General features: G+C 46.5%; 1 protein-coding gene across 1 annotated transcript in view; it reads left to right on the top strand.

The window, feature by feature from the left end:
* Positions 1–6,945: 6,945 nt before the first annotated feature.
* PHYKPL (5-phosphohydroxy-L-lysine phospho-lyase) overlaps positions 6,946–17,877 on the top strand; it is a 27,255-nt gene continuing 16,323 nt past the window's right edge. The window contains exons 1-3 of the mRNA XM_036752065.1: positions 6,946–7,031; positions 12,632–12,750; positions 13,668–13,827. Of these exons, the coding sequence (XP_036607960.1) occupies positions 6,973–7,031; positions 12,632–12,750; positions 13,668–13,827 (338 nt within the window). The 5' untranslated portion in view covers positions 6,946–6,972. The remainder of the gene's footprint in view (positions 7,032–12,631; positions 12,751–13,667; positions 13,828–17,877) is intronic.

Below are 17,877 nucleotides of genomic sequence, written 5' to 3'. Positions count from 1 at the left end.
TGTATAGACTATTTCCTATACTTAGAGCCACAAAGTAGGATTTTAACATTCTATATAACACATGTTTTTAATTATTTTTTTAATCTAGAGGGTGTGACCAACACCACCCCCTCACCCCCCAATAAAATCAGTTGATTTGGTTAGTAAATGTGAGATTCATAAACTTTTATGAAAGGATCTCTACGGTCCCTCCCAAACTTCCTGTGCTTCTAGGGCATAGACTAAGATGCAATTTCAAAACTTAGCATGATTAATTTCTCTCATTAACCTCCTTGTAAAGAAAGCAGGGGACAAGGACTTGTCTTCTAACTTTATAGGTGAGTAAATTGAGAAGCAAAGCAGGTAAGGGACAGGAATAATGAACCTAGGGAATTCCTATATTGACTAAACCAGATATCCTTCCCATATGGTGTAGTAGAAAGAACCCTGCACTCAAAGTAAGAAGACCTGAGTTTGAATCCCAGCACCATCATTTAGTAGTTGTGTTGATGGGGTGATGGGACCCAGACCCTGAACTTGCCTATACATCTTCAGCTGCCCAGATCACTGGCACCTCTGCCCAAGGCAACCGATCCACTCCAGCCCACCTTGATTACTGGTCTTTTTACTGTTGCACCTGGCCCACCACAGGCTGTTTACCACTTCTTAATCCCATCCAAATCGTCTCACAGTTTTTGGGTTTTTTTGGTACATAAATATCAGTCCCATCTTCATCAAATTCACAGACTCACTAGGAACTCTGCCCTCTCCTACTGGCATTACAATAGCACAGATTCACTCAGAATTTAGCCTGCTTCTATTGGCATCACAAACAAACCTTACTACTTTGACTAAAAGAAGGCTTGAGTGGTCAAATTCTTTCAAGGCAGACCACTTACATTTCAGGGTTCCCAGCACCCCAAAACGCAACAGTGTGACCCCAGACTTCCCCTCTTTGAACCTCAGTTTCCCCATTTGTGAAATGGAGTTATAATACCTACACTACCTGCTTCACCAGGTTACCATGAAGAGAATGTTTGTTCGGTCTTAAAGAGATGGAAATGTAGGCTATAATTATTACATTCATAAAAATCAAAGTTCTAGAGTTGTGAGGGAACTTACAGGTCGTTTGGTTTACAACAAACCAGAGAGAATAAAAAACAAAACTAACCAATATATAACTAGAATGACTGAATTTGTCCCCAGAGAAAAGTTTTTCAAAGTGCCTCTTGCCATTCTTTGCAGATATGGGTGACTATGGGTGTGGTATATTGCATATACTCTCAGTTACTTGATTTCATTAAATTGCTTTTTTTTTTCCTTTTTAAATTCTTTGTAACAAGGGCTAGCTCACTGGGTAGAGGAAGGGATATATTTAGAAAATGAAGGTGATATAAAAGCAAAAAAAAAGTCATTGCAGAAAAAAGTGACACTATAGTGACACCTTATAATTCTAAATTCAAGAAATGTACAAACTAACATAGTGTCCTCATATCCTAAGACATCCTTCTAAAACAAAATATTTGAAGTAACATTGCTAGTCATCTTGACCAAGGCAAATTTTATACTAAGATAAAACATAGTTATACTTTTTTGGATTAACATTCTACTTCCCCAAAACAGAACAAGTCATTTCTCTTAAAGAATGCCCCTGGTGAATCATCCTAATAAAACCACTCAATTTCTCTTAGACCATTCCCTGCGAGGGCTTTTCCCAGAGCTGGTCATGAGTGACCTGAAGCAATAGGCCAACATCTCAACAGTCCATATCCCAATCCCTTCAGGAAATGGAGAAAGAGGGTACTGCCCTTAGGTGAGTCATTACTCTAACGCCTTCAGATAGATCAATCGAGGGTTCCTAACCCTGGCCCAGGTCTGGTCAGTTGCCCTGATTACTTCAAGGGAGGAGGGCTTGATGCTGATCTGGAGAGCAAGGAGCCAGTCTCAGAATTGCTAGTTAAAGAAAGACCAATACGGTGATAAGTATTCTTTCAGATTGGTCCAAAGACTTCAGATTAAGGTAAATTTAAAATGCTTTTTTTTTCTATTTCCTATTTCTAAAAGGAATTATCTGCTTCCACAATCTCAATTTAAAAAAATTTTAAGGGCAAAAAAGATCTAGTCTAACCTCTTCGTTTTGTCAGTGGGGATACTGAATTCCAGAGGAGAAAAGAGTGTCCAACCGAGGTCACGTAGCAAGTTAAGAGTAGGGTTAGAACCAGTTCCCAGTTGTTCTGTCTCTCAGAGTGTACTTGTCTTTCCAAAATTGCTCAGCAGTCTTTTGAGTCTGACTTTTCCAGTCTGAATAATAAAGTAATGATTCCATATGGATAGTTTATTCCAGAAATAAAGTATTTTCCATCTGAGCCCAAAATGCTGTAAAATGTTGGGGGAGGGGGGAGAGGAGGAGATGGGCCTAAATGGCCTTTGCAGTCCTTCCTGGGGATAGGCCTAGGATCCTCTGATTAAGGCCACAGAATGTTTTCCCCAGTAATGCGTCTTCATTCCAACCCAGGGGGTGAGCCGTGAAACTGCTGAGCACTGCACTTTTCAGAAGCCTGCTCAGATCCCATCTGCAGTTTCCAAAATAGCTGCTTCTACATCTGCTGCCCTCCATGGTTCCAGTTCATTTGTGAGCTCGCTTGCTAGTAAAAGTAGTTTAAACTCATGGTAGAAGTTTTAGGGAGTACTTGAGCCAGCAGCCCAGGAAGCTGGAAAGAGCCCTGAACTGGAGGCAGGAGACCTTGATTCTGGCTTACAGAAATATGCATTGTGTGGTGTGGTTTAGAAGGCACTTGATTATCTGTTTTCTCATGGGGTCCTCCCAGCAGCCTGGTGAAGTAGATTGCACTTCCCAACTGACTAACCCCAATTTTCCAAGGCTGGTGTGGTGTAGTAGAAAAGGGGAGGGGGAGGGGGGAGTTTCAAGTTCTGACTCTGTTAATTACTTACTTGGGTGACCTTGGGCAAATCATTTCCCCTCCGTTGCCTCAGTTTACACATCTGTAGAATAAAGACGCTCTGAAGTCTTTCCTAGATCTAAATCTGTGATCCTTGTCTGGGTTCTGTTATTGATTTAGTTTGTGATTTTGGATAAATCCCCTTTGCCCCCCTGGGACTGAAGGGGTTGCACTAAGTGAGAGCTAAGCTCCCTTACAGCTCCTTGTGGCTAGAACTGGCACCATGATTATTGGACAGCTGCCGCCATCTAGTGGTTCAGGCCCTCGTGGCTGTGTGGAGTCACTCATGCCTGGCTTATTTCCCAAGGGCCACCAATTTTATTTGGAATTTAGGAACTGTTTAGAGGCTTAGGAAAGTACTTTTGTCAGAATCCATTTCTGCTGCACACACTATGCTTTAAGCACCCTGAAGGCAGGGACTTGTCTCTTTTCTATTTGTATCCCAGAATTTAGCACAGTGCCTGGAACATAGCAAGTGCTATAAATGTTAATAATTAATTAAGTCCATAAATGTTAATTATATTGCTGTCCCCAGCACCCAGGGCTCCATATGTCATAGATCTATGCTTGGGAAGTTCCTTCTGGCTTCATTTCCAATAAGAGCCCTGAAGTGGGAGCCAGGAGACCTGGGTTTTATCCACTTACTTGGATAAAACTTGTCCCTTCCCTTGGCTCCTCTGTACAATCAAAGGTAATCTCTCTGGACCCTCCTACCTTTAATAATAATGAGAAAATCAATCAAAATCATTTATTGTGTTCCCTCAAGACCCTCAAGGAGCTTACACTCTAACACAGGGTTTCTTAATCTTTTTGGAGTCATGGATCCATTTTCCAGTCTGGTGAAGTCTATGGGACCTCTTCTCAGAACAGTATTTTTAAATACATAAGAATGCAAAGGAAACTAATTATTATCTTGAACTATAGTTATCAAAATATTTTTTTAAAAACACAAGTTCACAGACACCAAGTTAAGAATCTCTGTTCTGATGGATATTGCTTATTATTTAATTTTTTTTAGTTTTCAACATTGATTTCCACAAGATTTTGAGTCATAAATCTTCTCCCCATCTCTACCCTCCCCCCAACCCCGAGATGGCATATATTCGGATTGCCCCTTTCCCCAGTCTGCCCTCCCTTCTGTCACCCCACTCCTCCCCACCCCCATCCCCTTTCCCCTTACTTTCTTGTAGGGCAAGATAGATTTCTATATCTCACTTTGTTCTAACGCAAAAGACAATGTGTGTACATGCAAGATACATACAAGGAAGTCACTTGAGAGGCAAAAGTACTAGCAGCTGGGAGGACTGGAAAAGGCCTCCTGCCAAAGGTTGCATTCACACTGAATTCACCAAGAAGCCAGGGATTCTAAGAACTGGAGGTGAGAGAGAGCATTTCAGGGATGGATGACAGCCAGTGCAAAGGCACATAGACCAAAGATGGAGTGTCATTGATGAAGAATGACGAATAGACAAGTATGGCAAGACTTGTAGAGTTTTTGTTGGGGAATAATGTATAAGAAGAGTGGAGACAAAGGAAGAGCCAGACTGTGCAGTTTTAAATGACAGCGGAATTCGTATTTGATCCTAGAGATAATAGTGAGCCATTGGTTGGTCTCTTGAGTAGTGGGACAAGAAGGGGTGGGGGGGAGGTTTGACATGATCAGACCCAGGCATTAGGAAAGAAAGTGCTAGAGCCAGGATTCAAATCTAGTTAGTTCTTCTCACTCTAGATCACTGCTTTCCCCATTTCCAGGCTGCTGCTGACATTATGACAGGAACAGCCAGCTGCAGCAGCCTTTCCTTCCACAGATACTAGAGGAAAGGAATTTGTTTCAGTTAGAACTTAAAACCACAATTTATTTAAAACCGACTGGTGACACCATACTCGTACCCTCAGGCCCTATGCACAAACTGTGGTCTATGGTTTTCCTGTGCAGAGTCCTATGCTTCCGGCTGGAAGGCTGGGCAAAGGTCATACCTTAGGGGCTCCCAGGGCTTTGGCAACCCCACCCCCAACACCTTAACCTAAGTCATGGTCTCATAGAGACCCCATAGACTGTGTGGGTCAGTGGTCCCAAACCCAGAGCTCAAAGCGCCCGAGCCCACAAGTCTGTTGCCTAACAGGAATGTTTGCTGTGAGTCACACTCCTAAGTAGTAACTACAAGTGAGTTTGTGTTTACTCTCATAAGTAGGCCCTCCTGTTGCACCCACCCAGGGATTTGTGTTGGTGGAGTTAGAATCCAGAGCCTCAGTAGAAATTCCAGATTTGCTTGCCCACGTATGTTCTATAGAAATAAGATTTAGCTAGTTTTTCTTTCATCTTAATTTTTATTAACACTTTTTGTTTGTATATATCACTTCCATTTCTGAATATACCCTGCCTTTGCCTACCTCCAGAGATGTTCCTTGTAATAAATATTTCCAAAGGAAGAGAAAAAACAAATTGAGAAAAACTGTTTCTAGCCCCCAGAGCTCCCCACCTCTTCAAAAAGGAAAGGGATGTATGTGCATTTTCTCAATTGCTCTGGGGCTAAGCTCCATCTTTCTAATTACACGTATTTAGTTAGTTCTTAACGAAAATAGTCCATTTCTACAGCAATTTTAAGGTTTTCAAAGTGCTTTCCAAACAACAACCTTTGAGGGAGGCAGGACAGGTATTAGTATTTACATTTTTAAAAAGACGAAATTAGACTCAAAGAGAGGAAATTATTTTGCCCTTGTCCACACAGCTAATAAGCATTGAGGCCACACCCAAGTTTCTTGACTCCAAGTCCAGAGTTCTTTCCACAAATTTCATCTGATCACCTGAGTCAGATGGAACCTCAAGAGCCGGCTATGAGCTCCTACCAGAATAGGTTTACCCTTCCCAGGATCCCCAACCTAACAACCATCTTGAACTTGGGACTACCCTCTCCCTGGACTACTTTTTCCACTTTGGGCCAGTTAGAATTGCCAGGAAGTTCTGTCATATATAGCACAGGAGTAATCTGCCTCTTGGCAACTCCCACTGGCGGTTCCTAGTTCTACCCTTTCCAAGCAGAACGAGTTTGGAACGGGAGAGAGTTTGGTGGGAAAGATAATGAGTTCTGTTTTTTTTTCCAAATTTATGGACAGGTCGCGTGACCCCAAAGGATGGGTGACCCAGGCAAGAACTCTGGGGACAGATGTCCCAGGTTCTTTAGTGCTGTTCTGGAGATGAGGAAGAGGAGAGAGAATGTCCTGGCCTGGGGAGCGAGGATGGGGTGTTCTTTGAAGGTGTGGCTCTCCTGAGCCCAAATATATTTGTTATAGAAATAAAGCTGTCTGGTCCAAGCAGCCAGGTGAGGGGGCAGGCAGGGCGGATTCTGCTTTCCACCCTTACTCAGCACTTGCACAGGCGGACCACAACGGCAGCGAGAGACATGGGACTGAAAACCACTAGGGGAGACAAATGAATTCTGCTGGGGCTGCGCATGCACAGATCCATCCTTCAGGCAGCAGACGAGAGGATAGGCGGGGGCAGGGAAACGACTGGGAAGAAAGCCAGAAAGCAGAGGAGGGGAATGGGGACGGAAGATTGAATTGGGATAGGTTGGACCTGGTGTAGGGAGGGACCAGGCCCAGGATTGGATGGGAGGTGGAACAAGAAGCAGTTCTAGACCTAGGATGGGCGGGGCCAGGACTGGACTGAGATAGGCAGGAACTGCTGTAGGGAGGGACCAAGCCCAGGATTGGCTTTGGAGGTGGAGCAAGAAGCCGATCTAGGAATAGGATAGGAAGGAATGACGGCAGGGCGGGCGGGGCTAGGGCTGAACCGGGATGGGTGGGGCCTGGAATAGGGAGGACAGAGGCCCAGGATTGGATGGGAGGTGGAGCAAGAAGCAGGACTAAGAATAGAATGGGTGGGGATGAAGTCATGGTAGGCGGGTCCTCTCCTGGAGGCGGGGCCAGGATTGGGAGGTGGGATCAGGACTGGGAGGCAGGGCAGGAGGAACTCGCTTCTGCTCAACTCCCTACTCTTAGCGGACTCCGCCAGGGCTCTTCCCCGGGCGCCATGGCCTCAGAGGGGCACAGCAAGGAGGAGACCCTGTCCCTGCGGAGGCAGCTTATCGGGTAGGAGGGCGCACAGAGGGGACCGGGGACCAAGTACTTTGCCTCTGCGGAGGCTCAAGTGGGGTCCCGGGGAGGTCAGGTCGTGCCAGGCCAGGGTGCCACGTGGTCAGCGAGGGTGGGCTCCCGCAGCCAGCCCGCGGGGCACCCTCTACTCCCAGACCCTCGACCCCAACCCACCGCCCTCCTCCCTCCTCTGCTATTCACCCCGAGCCTCCGCCAGTGCCTGAGTGAGAATGTCCTCTGCAAAAGCTGCTGCTTGGACACAACTGGTTCCAACTCTTAGATAGCTCTAATTGTCAGGAAACTTTTCCTTGACGTGGAGGTTAATTTTGCCTCTTTCGGCTTCTGCCCTTTCCTCCTGGTTCTGCTCTCTGGGACCAGGCAGAACAAGCCTAATCTCTCCTTTCTGAGTGACAGACCTTCGTAGATTTCTAGGCATCGGGGAGGGGGAACTGGGCTTGCTTGCACTGGGAATACGAAGTTCAGGAGTTCTTATCCTGAGGTCCCTGAACTTTTTAAAAATACTTTAATAATATTCCATTAATATAATTGGTTTCCTTTGTAATTCCATGTATCTTATTTGATGCATTTAGAAACATTCTGAGAAAGAGTGCATAGCCTTCACCAGATGCACAGAGAGGTCCTTGACAAGTTAAGAATCTCTGCCTCAAGCAGGCCAGCTCTTGACTCCCGATCCCTGAACCTCAAAGTTAGGACGGCCTTCAGAGTTTCAAGTCCACTACATAACATAAACAGGAATTTCTTCTAGACAAGTGATCACGTAGCCTTTACTTGAAGCTGTCTGGTGAGGGGAAGCCGGTGGCTTCCTAGAACCAGCCCGGCTCACTTTGGGGTAGTGCTAATTGTCAGCCAGTCAATAAACATTTATTAATCGTCCACTATGTAGGAGGCACTATGCTAAGCACTGGAGATATAAAAATAGGTAAAAGACAGTCCCTGCCCTCAAGAAGCTCACAGTTTGAAAGGGGAGACATGTAAACAACTATGTCCAAACAAGCCATATACAGAATAAATTGGGAATAATCAGCAGGGAATTGAGAGAGATCAGGAAAGGCTTTCTTGTAAGTGGTGGAATTTTAGCTGGCACTTGAAGGAGTCCAGAAGCCATTAGGTGAAGATGAGGAGGGAGAGGATTCCAGGAATGGGAGATAGCCAAATAAAATGCCCAGGGTTGGGAGATGGAGTATCTTCTTGGAACAGCCAAGAAGAGGTCAGTGTCACTAGATTGAAGAGTACAGTGGGGAAGGGGCATAAAGTGTAAAAAGAAAGGGCAGAGGGGTGGTGTGGGAGCAGATTATACAGTCCGTGGCTGTCAAAAAGAGGACTTTATATTTTATCTTGGAGAAGACAGGGGGCCAGTGGAGTTTATTGAGCAAGGGAGTTGGGAGTGTGTTTTAGGAAACTCACTTTGGTGGCTGAGGAGGATGGATTGGAGTGGGGAGAGCCTTGTGGCAGGAAGACCCACCAGCAGATGATCAGAATAGTTCCTCTTAAGGTAATGAGGGCCTGAACCAAGGGGGTAACAGTGTCTCAGAAGAGAAGGAAGGATATTTGAGAGATGTTACACAGATAAAATCCACAGGCCTTGGCAAGAGATTGGATATGGGGGGCAGGGTGATAGTGAGGAACTGAGAATGACACGAGTTGGGAGACTGGGAAGATGATGGTGCCCTCAACAATAATAGGGAAGTTTGGAAGGGGGGAAGGTTAGTGGAGAAAGATAATGAGTTCAGTGTGAGGCATGTCTACAGAAAATGTTAGGAAGTTTTTCTTCACATCAAGTCTAAACCTGTTTCTTTGCAATTTCTACCCATGGCTCCTACTTCTCTGAACCAGGCAGAGCATGTCTAAGATCCATTCCCTACCCCCATTTAATAAGATAATAGGTATAAAGTACTTGGCAAACTTTAAGTCACTGCATGCATAAATGTTAATTGCTGAGAGGGTGGCAGAGGGAAGAGGGAAGGCAGTTATTGCCAGGCTGAATGTTCCCAAAGCTTCTAACCTATTATCTGTGCTATAAATTCAAGACACTTCAGCATCCAGTTTTCCCTTATCTGGCTATCTGCTTTATCAGTGTCCTTCCTAAAAGGTGGTATCCACATCTGTCCAGGCTCCATTGGATGTACCACATCCACTACACGCTTCCACTCCCTATGTCCTTAGACCCCTCATACCTTTACCCCATTTCTTCTCATTTTTTCCTATCCCCTCTCACTCTCCTAGACTACCCTCAACATTTATGTTTCTTATAGTTCCTCAAATACTTAGCACACATTCCCCATGTGCTATCTACTTCCTGGACCTTTCAGTCCTTTGTCACAAACTCATAGACACTTTCTCATGTATACTTTCCCCTCAGCTTTCCCTACCTCCACCCCAAACACCCCACACGCCCTGCCCCTTAGGTCCCCCAGATCTCCACATACCCTATCCTCAGCTTTCCACAAACCCCCTCCTCCCTAATCCTACACAGACCCTAGCCCCAAACTCTCTCAGAGATACCATCCTATCTCCTTCCCCCCATAGATGCCACCCTACCTCCTTCCCCCCCACACCCCTCCTCCAAAACCATTCCAATCCTTACTTCAAACTGTAGACATAGCATCCCCTCATCCGCCCTCCATCGCAACTACTCTCATACCATTGTACTCTACCATTTACAGGCACGTCACCCCACTCCCAGGCAAACTGTTCCCTATCCCCCATGCCACAATCCACACACTCATACCCCTTACCACTTACCTCCCTATCCAGATCTCTCTCTGCACACACCATTCCTCCTGTCCAACACCTTCCTCCAAACTTCCTTCACAGTCCTGTCTGTTCCCATAGCCCTGTACTGGCCCAACTCCCCAGCTCAAATATACACCGTGTGGTAACCTCCCCCCACCATCCTTTCCAAATCCTAATGCAGTTTGTAGAAGTACTAAACACCCCCCAGCCCATTCCATGCCAGGACCCTTCAAAGCTGTTTCCCACATACACAGCCTCCCCCAATCCCTTAATCTGTCCCATGCGCACATATCTTTATTTCTTCCACATGTGTGCCCTGCTTCAAACTTCTCCCCCCTTACCTTCACTCACCCCTGGCCCTTTATCTCCCTTCCCTCAGCCCCACCTTCCCGGTCTTCTTTTTCCCAACCTCCTACTGTCCTTCCCCCTCCACCCTTAACTGGCCCCCCCTTCATTCACATATTCATTCAGTTGTCATCTACAAAGGGCCTCATGCCTAGCCCCTGTCCTTAACACCTTTCCCCTCATAGTCCCATGTACCTGGCCCTCAGCACCACATGGTCCAGAACCTTCCCTTCCTCACTCTGCTGTAGCTCTTCACACCTGACTGCCTACTCCTCACTCCTCTTCCTCTCAGACCTTTTCCTGGCATCCATATCCCTCACCCCTTGACGTTGCAGAGTGGAGTTCATGTCCTGACCACCCCCCTCCTTCCCTAGGTAGCTGCTCAGTTGTAGGAGCAGCAGATTGCAGCTCATTGTCTCAGGTTAGCACCCTCAAGAGAAGCAGGCCGAGCATTCCAAGGTCTTTGGCCTGGTGTCTGGGGCACCACCAACCTCTCCTGTCCCTCTCCTCCCTTCCATCCTGAAGCCACTGCTTTGCCATGCCATCAGCACTTTTGTTCTGCCTGTAAGGACACAGGAAACACCGGGCCAAAGGTAGAAGGGGGAGGAACTAGCAGGGGTGATAGTGATTACCACCTGTGGGAGGGGCTGCCTGCCATCAACCAGAACCAGCACCCTTCCTGGGGCAGGGGAGGGGTAGAACTGTTGGGTGAGGGCACGATAATAGGGTGTTTGGGGGAATCCAGCAGCCAGGGGTCTGAGTGGGGAAAGCTTCTCTTGGAAAACTTAAAAAAAACACTAGGAAGAAAAACCAACTCAGCTAGGGCTTTCCTGAGCAGTTCTGGTCCTTGAATATCTCAGCCGCTGCACCCTTCATAAGACTTTTTCTCTAAATACTAGCCCCCATCCTCACACCACCTCCTCTCCCCCAACACTTAAATATATACATATCTTGTATTTACTGATCTGTGGACATTCTGTATCCCCCTGGAGAATATAAACTCCTCGAAGCCAGAAACTGTCTTGTATTATGAATGCCTGGCATTCACTTGGTGTTTAATAAATGCTCCTTTTCTGTTTTTAAACATATCCTGTATTTGTATCTGTCAATGTGTTGTCTTGTCCCTGGAAGATATAAGCTCCTTGAAGCCAGGAACTGTCTTACTTTTATATTTGTGTTGTGAGTGCTTGACATTCAGTGGATGTGTAATAAATGCCCATTGATTAACTGATCCTCAAAGAGTTAGGATGCTGAGCTCAAACCAACAAACAGTCACTGGGCACTATGGTCAGATTCAGAGCTGGAAGGGTCCTCAGAGATCATTAGGTCTAACCCCCCTCATTTGGGATTCGAACCTAGGTCCTCTGACTCTGGATCCCCACCCTCCAGGGAACAAAACACTCACCTTTGTGTAGCTCCCTAAGATTTATCCAGTGCCTCCTGCACAACTGACTCTGTGAGGTAGGGAGCACAAATGTGATTATCCCCATGTTACAGGTGAGGAAAAGACTCAGAAATGACTTACCTTGGATCCTGTAACTTGGAGCCATATGACTCCAAAGCCAGCCCTCTTCCACCATATTTCACTGTATGTCCAGGAAGGGATAAACAGATGAGCAGGGTGCCCCTCCCCCACTGGGCTGATAAAGAAACAGACACAGAGGAGGAAGCCTCGTTTTCTGGGGCATAACCCAGCTTTTTTCCCCTTGCTCCCAAAACACTGCAAATGTCAAAGAGAGTTTGAAAGGAGGCTGGCTGGCTCCTCAGACTCAATCCTCTTATATCAGCAGCTCCATTTAGTTCAAGGGTCTGACCCCTTCCATCCTGGGGGCCCAGAACTTGGTTTTACCACCCAACTGAATTTGTAAATGATAATTTCTGTGTCGTCGTTATCCATTCGTTTCAGTTGTGTCTGACTCTGTGAACCCATCTGGAGTTTTCTTGGCATGGATACTAAAGTGGTTTGTCATTTCCCTCTCCAGATCATTTTGCAGATGGGGAGACTGAGGCAAACAGGGTTAAGTGACTTGCCCAGGGTCACACAGCTAGTAAGTGTCTGAGGCCAGATTTGAACTCAGGAAGATGAGTTTTCCTGTCTCTCTCCACTGCACCACCTACCATACAGGCTGTTTCCTTATGGACCACAGCTTAAAACACAAGAATGATGAGTTCTTGGCAAGAAGTGAACCAGGGCTGATAAAAAAATCACATTTGCTTGGAGTACTACACATGTAATTGAGATGACTCTAGACAGAAAAGGGAGGAGAGAGAAAATTGCCCTCAGAGACCAGACAAGCCAGGTACCCCAGAGAACAGAAGGGAGGACTAGCCATTCCCAGCAGACAGTAGCTAAGAAGAGATCCAGGAATAAAACTGTGGCCTCAGATGCAGACATACAAATACATGAAGGGATAAGTTAGCTAAACTAGACGTCCCAAGGCAAGGAGGCCCCCTGGCCATGGTGAAAGGGGGCCGTTCCCTCTGTGGTCTCTTTGCAGCTCTTCCTGCAGGCTTTTTTTTTCTGAGGACCCTGTGAAGATCGTGCGGGGCCGAGGCCAGTACATGTACGATGAGAACGGGGTGGAATACATTGACTGTATCAACAACGTGGCTCACGGTAGGTTCCAAGAGAGCCGCTCACAAACCAAGGGCTCCTGGGACCAGGCAGCTGGCAGTGCCCAGGTGTCTCTTGTTCTGCCGAGGACCCTTTTTTTTAGCCCCTGATTTGACTTGGGATCATAGACATAGGCAGTGATGGGGAACCTGGGGCCTTAAGACCACATGTGGCCTTCTGGGTCCTTAAGTGCAGTCCTTTGAATCCAAATTTTGCAAAACAAATGTGGCCTTAAGGATTCATGTGGCCTTCTAGGTCCTAAAGCGTAGTCCTTTGACTGAAGCCAAATTTTATAGAATAGATTTGTTCTGTAAAATCTGGATTCAGCCAAAAGTCCACACTTCAGGACCTAGAAGGCCATGTGTGGCCTTAAGGCCCCTGGTTTCCCAACCCTGACCTAGAGCTTTCTAGCTCAACCCCTTCCCTTTCCAGATGAGAACGCTGAGGCCCAAAAAGGTTTAGGTGACTTCTCCAGAACCAGGGTTTGCAAGAAGGTCTTTTGACTGCAAATTTAACACTCTTCTCTGCTGCTCTTCGTGGTGTACTTTCAGTATTTATCCCTTAGATCTCACTCACCCCACAACCTATTTCTTATCTTCATGGTATCTTGAGGCTCCCCCCACCTTTTTTTGAGGCAGTCAGGGTTAAGTGACTTGCCCAGGGTCACACAGCTAGTGTCAGAGGCAGATTTAAACTCAGGTCCTCCTGAGCAGGTGCTCTGTGCACTCCCTTCTTTTGTTAAGCATCTTTCCCCCCTTGCAGACTCATGACCTTCCCTTCTGGGGTAAAGGGCAGCCAGGCTTCTTCTCTCTGGCCTCTACTTGCTTGTTTCTCCACATGGGTGGGAAGAGATGGGACAGAATGACCCAATGATATCCAGGGCAATCTCAGCTCTCCCCTCTCACTCTGGCCCCTTTCAGTTGGGCACTGCCACCCTCACGTGGTCCAAGCTGCGCACGAACAAAACCAAGAGTTAAACACCAACAGCCGCTTCCTGCATGACAACATAGTGGATTATGCTCAGAGGCTGTCCCGAACGCTGCCCAAGGAGCTCAGTGTGTTCTACTTCCTGAACTCAGGGTAAGTTTCTGAGCCTACCCCCATCCCCCAAAGAGGGCTATACCTTGTGAACCACGCCAGGGGAAGGTAAGCTCCTTTTAGGGCAGGGACTATTTTTTTGTCTCAGTATCTCCAGCGTCTAGCACGGATTCTGGAAATAGGAAGCATTTAATAAATGCTCATTGGTTGATTGAGGCTCTGCAATGTAGGAAGCAAGCAGCTAGGTGGCACAAGCTGTCATCAGGCTGGGCCTGGCATCAGGAAGACCTGAGTTCAAATCTGCCCTCACACACTTACTAGCTGTGTGACCTTGGGCAAGTCACTTTAGCCCTGTTTGCCTCAATTTCCTCATCTGGAAAATGAGCTGGAGAAGGAAATGGCAAAACCACTCCAGCATCTTTGCTAAGAAAACCCCAAATGGGGTCATGAAGAGTCAGGCATGACTGAACAACAACCATTTCCAGCCTTGCTTGACACTCCTGCCCTCTCTATACTTGGTACTTTAACCCAACTGGACTCTCTCTGGCCCCTAAACAATCCCTGTGCTTTCTGGCCCCTGCCTTTACCCACCTCATTCTCTGTCCTTGGAATAGTCTCCTTCTCCCTGCCACTCCCCAACCTTTGAACTCCCCACACCCAGCATCACCTTTGCCACAGTCCCCCAGAGCCTTTAGGAGACAGACAGCTTCATTTTTATCTTTGCATCCTCAGCATGTAGCACAGTATGAAGCATAATTTTTTTTTAATCTGGATCTGGGATTTTGTCGATGGAGGAGCTCTCAGGGGGAAGCTCCTTCTACCCAGGCAGACATCTCCATGACTTAAGTCTTAGAGAACTGAGAGGTTGTGACTCATCCAGGACCAAACACCCAGGGTGTGTCAGGTGGGACCTGAGCCCTGGGCTCCTGGACCCCTGCCAGGCCCAAACTGCCTGTCTTCCCGGCTAGTAGAGCCATGCTTAATATATGCTTGATGAGTTGAATTGTTGAACTCAACTTGCCCTTGTCAGTAATCAACCTACATTTATTAAGTATTTGGGGATACAAAAAGAGGCAAAAGACAGCCCTTGCCGTCAAGGAGCTGACATTCTAATGGTGGAAATAAGCAAACAGATATGTACAAAGCAGGCTATATACCCAATAAATAGGAGATAATTAAGGAGAGAAGATACTGGAATTAAGGGGGCTTGGGGAAGGCTCCCAGTAAATATGGGATTTTAGCTGGGACTTGAAGCCAAGGAGGTCAGAGTGGAGGGGAGAGAGAGCATTCCAGGAACAGGGGACAACCAGAGAGAATGCCTGGGGCCCAGGGACAGAGCTTCTAGTTTGTGGAACAGCCTGGAGGCCTGTGCCACTGGATTGAAGAGTACATGTGGGGGACTAAGGTGTCAGAAGACTGGAAAGGTAGGAGGGGACTAGATCATGAAGGCCAAATATCTGGAGTTTATTGAGTGGGAGCTCGTGTATGTGTATATATGTGTCTGTGTCTCTGTGTGTGTGATGATTGGGCCTATATTTTAGGAAAATTCCTGTAGTAACTGAATGGAGGATAGATTGAAAGGAGAGACTCAAAGCGAGCAACCCCCACCCCCCAGCAGATTACTGCAGTAATTGAATCACGAAGGTTTGAGGGGCTATACCAGTGGTAGCAATGTCAGAGGAAAGAAGGGGGCATATTCGAGAAATGTTGCAAAGGTGAAATCAACAGGCCTTGGCAACAGCTTGAATGTGGAGGAGTGAGCCATAGTGAGGAGCCCAAGACGGCTCCTAGGATGTGAGCCTGAGGGACTAGAAGGATGGTGGTTGTCCTCTATAGGGAAGTTAGGAAGTGGGGAAGGTTTGGGGGAAAAGATGAGTTCTGTTTTGGACATACAGAGTCTCAGATGTCTAATAGCTAGCCAGTTTGAGATGGATGAAAGGCATTTGGAGATTGGAAGTGGCCTGAGAGTTTGAGGATTCTCAGCAGAAAGATGGAAATGAAATCCATAGGAGCTGATGAGATCACCAAGTGAAGTGGTATAGAGGGAGAAGAGAAGTCCCAGGATAAGATTCTTAGAGACACCCAAGGTTAAAAGGTGTGATCCAGATGATGATCCAGCAAAGGAGACAGAGAAGGTTTGGTCAGCAAGGTAGGAAGAGAACCAGAAGGTGGTGTCCCGAAAATCTAGAGAGAAGAGAGTGTCAAGGAAGAGGGAGCGATCACCAGTGTCAAAGGCTGCAGAGAGGTCAAGGAGAATGAAAACTGAGAAAAGGCCATTGGATTTGGCAACTAAGAGATCATTAATAACTTTGGTGAGGCCAGTTTTGGTGGAATGATGAGATCAGAAGCCAGACTGTAAGAGGTAAAGAAGAGAATAAGAAAAGAGAAGAAGAGGCAGCGATTGTAAATCACTTTTTGAGGAGTTTAGCTACAAAGGGCCGAAGAGGTATAGGACAAGAGTTAGCAAAGATGGAAGGCTCAAAGGAGAGTCTTTTCAAGATTAGGGAGAGATGGTCATATTTGTAGGCAGTAGGGAGAAATTGAAAATAATTAAAGTGTAGGGATGATGGAGGGGCGATGTGTTGGAGGTAAAGGATTGGGATGGGATTCCTTCAACAAGTAGAAGGGTGAGCTTTGATAAGGACTAAGGCCACTTTGCCAGGTGTAAGGTCAATGGGGAATAAGATCTTCCCCTCCTCATGTGGGGCCCATTAAGGGAAGCTTGCTTGCTAGTAGAAAGGTTTACACACCTTTTGCTAATTTCTAATTAGGCACTGAGCCTATTAGCTGAAACAGTATATATTCTGAGAAGTGGGCTTTTGCTTTGGGGGCTCATTTACAAGAAGGATCTTGTGATTCCCTGGCTGAGATTCTGAGTAGCCATATGTTCAGAGCTCCCTGACTGCTCAGAGGTAAAGGCTCTCTCCATCCAGTGGTGAATGTAAAGTATGTATAGCAGTTTTGTTTTGATTCCGGCAGTAGAACTCTGTCTGTTGGTCTTTATTTCTCTTCTGTGTATTTCCTCTATTTGTATTTTATGTGATTAAGAAAGATTGTTGACCCCTGAAACAGCTATCTTTCCTAGTAAAGCAGATCTAAGAACCTGCACTAGCAGCCATCCTGAGTGTGCCAGTGTGGTTGCCGTTACACCATTCGAGATAGGGGTGAAGGAGGAGTGAGTGGCAGAAGGCACACCCGAGTGATCGGAGAGAAGGAAGAAGGGAGAAGAGGGACCTCATGGTGAATGGCCTCCATTTTTTCTGTAAAACAGAGGCAAAGTTCTCAGCTGAGAGTGGAGGGAGATTTGAAGAGGGATGAAAAGGTTTGGAAGAGCCACTGTGGAGGGTGGAATAGCGAGTTGGTAAGAAAGGTATAGTAGGATTGCCTAGTAGCAATGACGGCCTAGTTGAGGTCACATAACACATTTGTAGTGGACACGGAACAATTGCGTGCTTTTCTCCACTTTCAGCAGCACAGGTAGGTGTAAAGGTGATGAATGGTGGGTGTGATCCAAGTACGGCTCTTGGTTGGGTATAATCAGCAATATGATAAGGGAGCTAGAGATTCACTAGAGGGGGGCAGTATAGAGTTGAATTGCCTCACCAAAGGATAAAGATGGGGGAAAAGAGGAGAATGGCTTGTACTGGGGAGATGGTCTGGGAGAGGATTGAGGGGTCAAGGGATTAAAGTCATGGTGCAAACAAAAAGTAGGGTTTTGTAAGGGAAGGCAGAGGGAGAGGTGAAAAGTCAATTATGGTCAGATAAGGGATTTTAGAATTCTTGAACATGGAGGTGGTACATTTATGTGTGTGTGTGTGTGGGGGGTGACTATCTTTGTATGCAGCTGAGGTAGGGTAAAGGAGTGGCTCGTGAGAGATGAGTAAGTTGAGGAACTGAGTGGCTAGGGTATTTGAAGGAGAATTAGTCCCCTAGTATGAAGACAAGAGTTGGGGAGTAAAGTTGTGAGCCAGCTACTAAACTCATTAAGTAAGTAAGGAAAGGGAGTGACCTGGGGGCGGGGGTGTCCTGTGGACAACAGTTACTAAGATTTTGATTGGGTGGTAGATGTGAGTAGCATGAACCTCAAAGGAA

This window comes from Trichosurus vulpecula, chromosome 3, assembly GCF_011100635.1.
Source record: "Trichosurus vulpecula isolate mTriVul1 chromosome 3, mTriVul1.pri, whole genome shotgun sequence".
NCBI classification, from domain to species: domain Eukaryota; kingdom Metazoa; phylum Chordata; class Mammalia; order Diprotodontia; family Phalangeridae; genus Trichosurus; species Trichosurus vulpecula.
The sequence above is the reverse complement of the archived record's forward strand: the minus strand, read 5'-3'. Positions and strand labels throughout refer to the sequence as shown.